The 2,019-nt window shown below is 41.3% G+C and overlaps 1 protein-coding gene across 1 annotated transcript; it reads left to right on the top strand.

The window, feature by feature from the left end:
• The first annotated feature begins 209 nt into the window (after positions 1-209).
• LOC141647440 (uncharacterized) lies at positions 210-1,733 on the top strand. Its single transcript, XM_074455618.1, has one exon. The coding sequence runs from the start codon at positions 334-336 to the stop codon at positions 1,405-1,407; it is 1,074 nt and encodes a 357-aa protein (XP_074311719.1). The 5' UTR covers positions 210-333; the 3' UTR covers positions 1,408-1,733.
• Positions 1,734-2,019: the final 286 nt, after the last annotated feature.

Here is a 2,019-nt window from a genome sequence, read left to right as displayed (position 1 = left end):
CACAATTTATATAACTTAAAATATTCTTTTCTCTCTTTTTTGAGTATTGTATTGCAATAGGTCTTATTTAAAATGAATATCCATCTTAACCATAATATAGGTTAAATATCACTTCACTTGTATAGATGGAACAACTTATTTTGCTATTCTCTCAATACATTTCACTTAAAACGGATATAAGCATATAACGTAATGAGGAACATATGTTGAGAACTTGAGACCGTCTACATATTCCCCACCCACTTGCCCATACTAATAAATGTCAACACTATCTATCTACTAAACCTTAGTTGCCCTTCTCAACATTGCACTTTCCACTTTTCACAGAAAACCATGGACGCTAACCTCGACTCTCCAAACTCCAACACCAACACCATTACCACAACCACCCCATCAAACGACGTCGTTTCTCTCGAAACCAACAATGACGACGACAACGGCTACTACTACGACGACAGCAACTACTCCACTCCATATGCCAGCGCACCTTCTAGTCCTCTCAACCAAACGACGTCGTTTTTTTTCCACAGCGCTCCCACCAGCCCCATGCACTACGGCCTCACTATCGACGACGGCACCGGTAGGTCCGCCATAGCTCCGGCGACTTCCGACGCTTCTTCGTCTGCCGCCTCGTTCGAGTTCGAGTTCGAGTTCTCCTACCGATTCGACTCGACTAACTCGCCGGAAATCGGTGAGTCAATGTCTACCGCCGACGAGTTGTTCCTCAACGGTCAGATCCGTCCGATGAAGCTCTCCGCTCATCTTAATACTAATCAAGACGATGAAATAAGAATTCCTAGGGATTTGAGATTACGAAGCAAATCACGACGGAGAACTCGATCAATGTCTCCTTTTCGTAATACGACGCCGTTCGACTGGCTTACCGAATCGACACCGGAAAAAACGTCGGAAATAGAAATGGATGGCGAGAAAATCGAAGAAAATGTGACGAAAAATGGAGAACAATCTTCATCATCGTCGAGGTGTTCGTCGGCGGGGAGAAGCTCGAAGCGATGGTTATTTCTCAAGGATTTTCTGCGGAGTAAGAGTGAAGGAAGGAGTAACAGTAAGTTCTGGCAAAATATCTCGTTTTCGCCGGCGAAGGAAAAGAAGACGAACGGCGATGCTGCGGTGGCGGAATCGGCGGTTGAGGCGAAGAAGAGCGGTGGTGGAGGCGGAGGGAAGGAAGGTCAAGTAAAGAAGGCGGCGGCGGCGGCGAAGAGGAGATCAGCGCATGAGATGCATTACGCGGCGAAGAGAGCGGAGGCGGAGGAGATGAGGAAGAAGACGTATTTGCCGTATAGGCAAGGATTGTTTGGGTGTATAGGGTTTCATTCTAGTAACGGTTATGGTGGTGGTGTTCTTCATGGTTTTGCTAGAGTTCTTAATCCGGTTTCTTCTAGGTAGAGGTCATCATTTGCGTGCCGGTCCAATCTTCGGAAAGTGTCTAAATCAAATCTTTTGATTATAAGCAACATAAACCGTATTAAGTAATGTGTAATGGATTAATGGATTAATCTGCTGTAATGTTTTGCATTATAATTATTTATTATGGAGTATATGGTAAAACGACCACTTTTAAATATAGATGGGAAATAAGGGCACTCAAATATACTTCTTCTTATTCGCTATAATGTTCCCTTTGTCTTTGTCACCATACTTAAGGAATACTATTAAAAATAAATAGGATTATTTAATGATAATACCCCAAACTATTAGGGCACTTCTTAAAATACTCCCGACTTTATTTTAACTACGGATATACCCAACTTTCACATCTATTATCTTTTATCCCTCATCTTTCTTCACCTATTTTAATTACTCGACGGAAAATTCACGTGGTATTCTCAAACTTTGCCATTTTGCACGTGGTATCCAACTTTTTAAGTTTATGCACATGATATCCTTAAGATTTGATTTTCAAGCATAATATGCCTTTTTTATCATTCATAAAATTTTTAAATGAGCTTAAATCATAGACCAAAAATCGGAATTGACTATTTTTTTTTTCAAATTGAT

This window comes from Silene latifolia, chromosome 3 (genome assembly GCF_048544455.1).
Source record: "Silene latifolia isolate original U9 population chromosome 3, ASM4854445v1, whole genome shotgun sequence".
In the NCBI taxonomy this organism is placed as follows: domain Eukaryota; kingdom Viridiplantae; phylum Streptophyta; class Magnoliopsida; order Caryophyllales; family Caryophyllaceae; genus Silene; species Silene latifolia.
This window is presented reverse-complemented; position numbering and strand designations above follow the sequence as displayed.

Bases quoted from the DNA above. Each gene is read 5' to 3' on its own strand.
- LOC141647440 (XM_074455618.1), top strand. From the start codon at position 334: ATGGACGCTAACCTCGACTCTCCAAACTCCAACACCAACACCATTACC.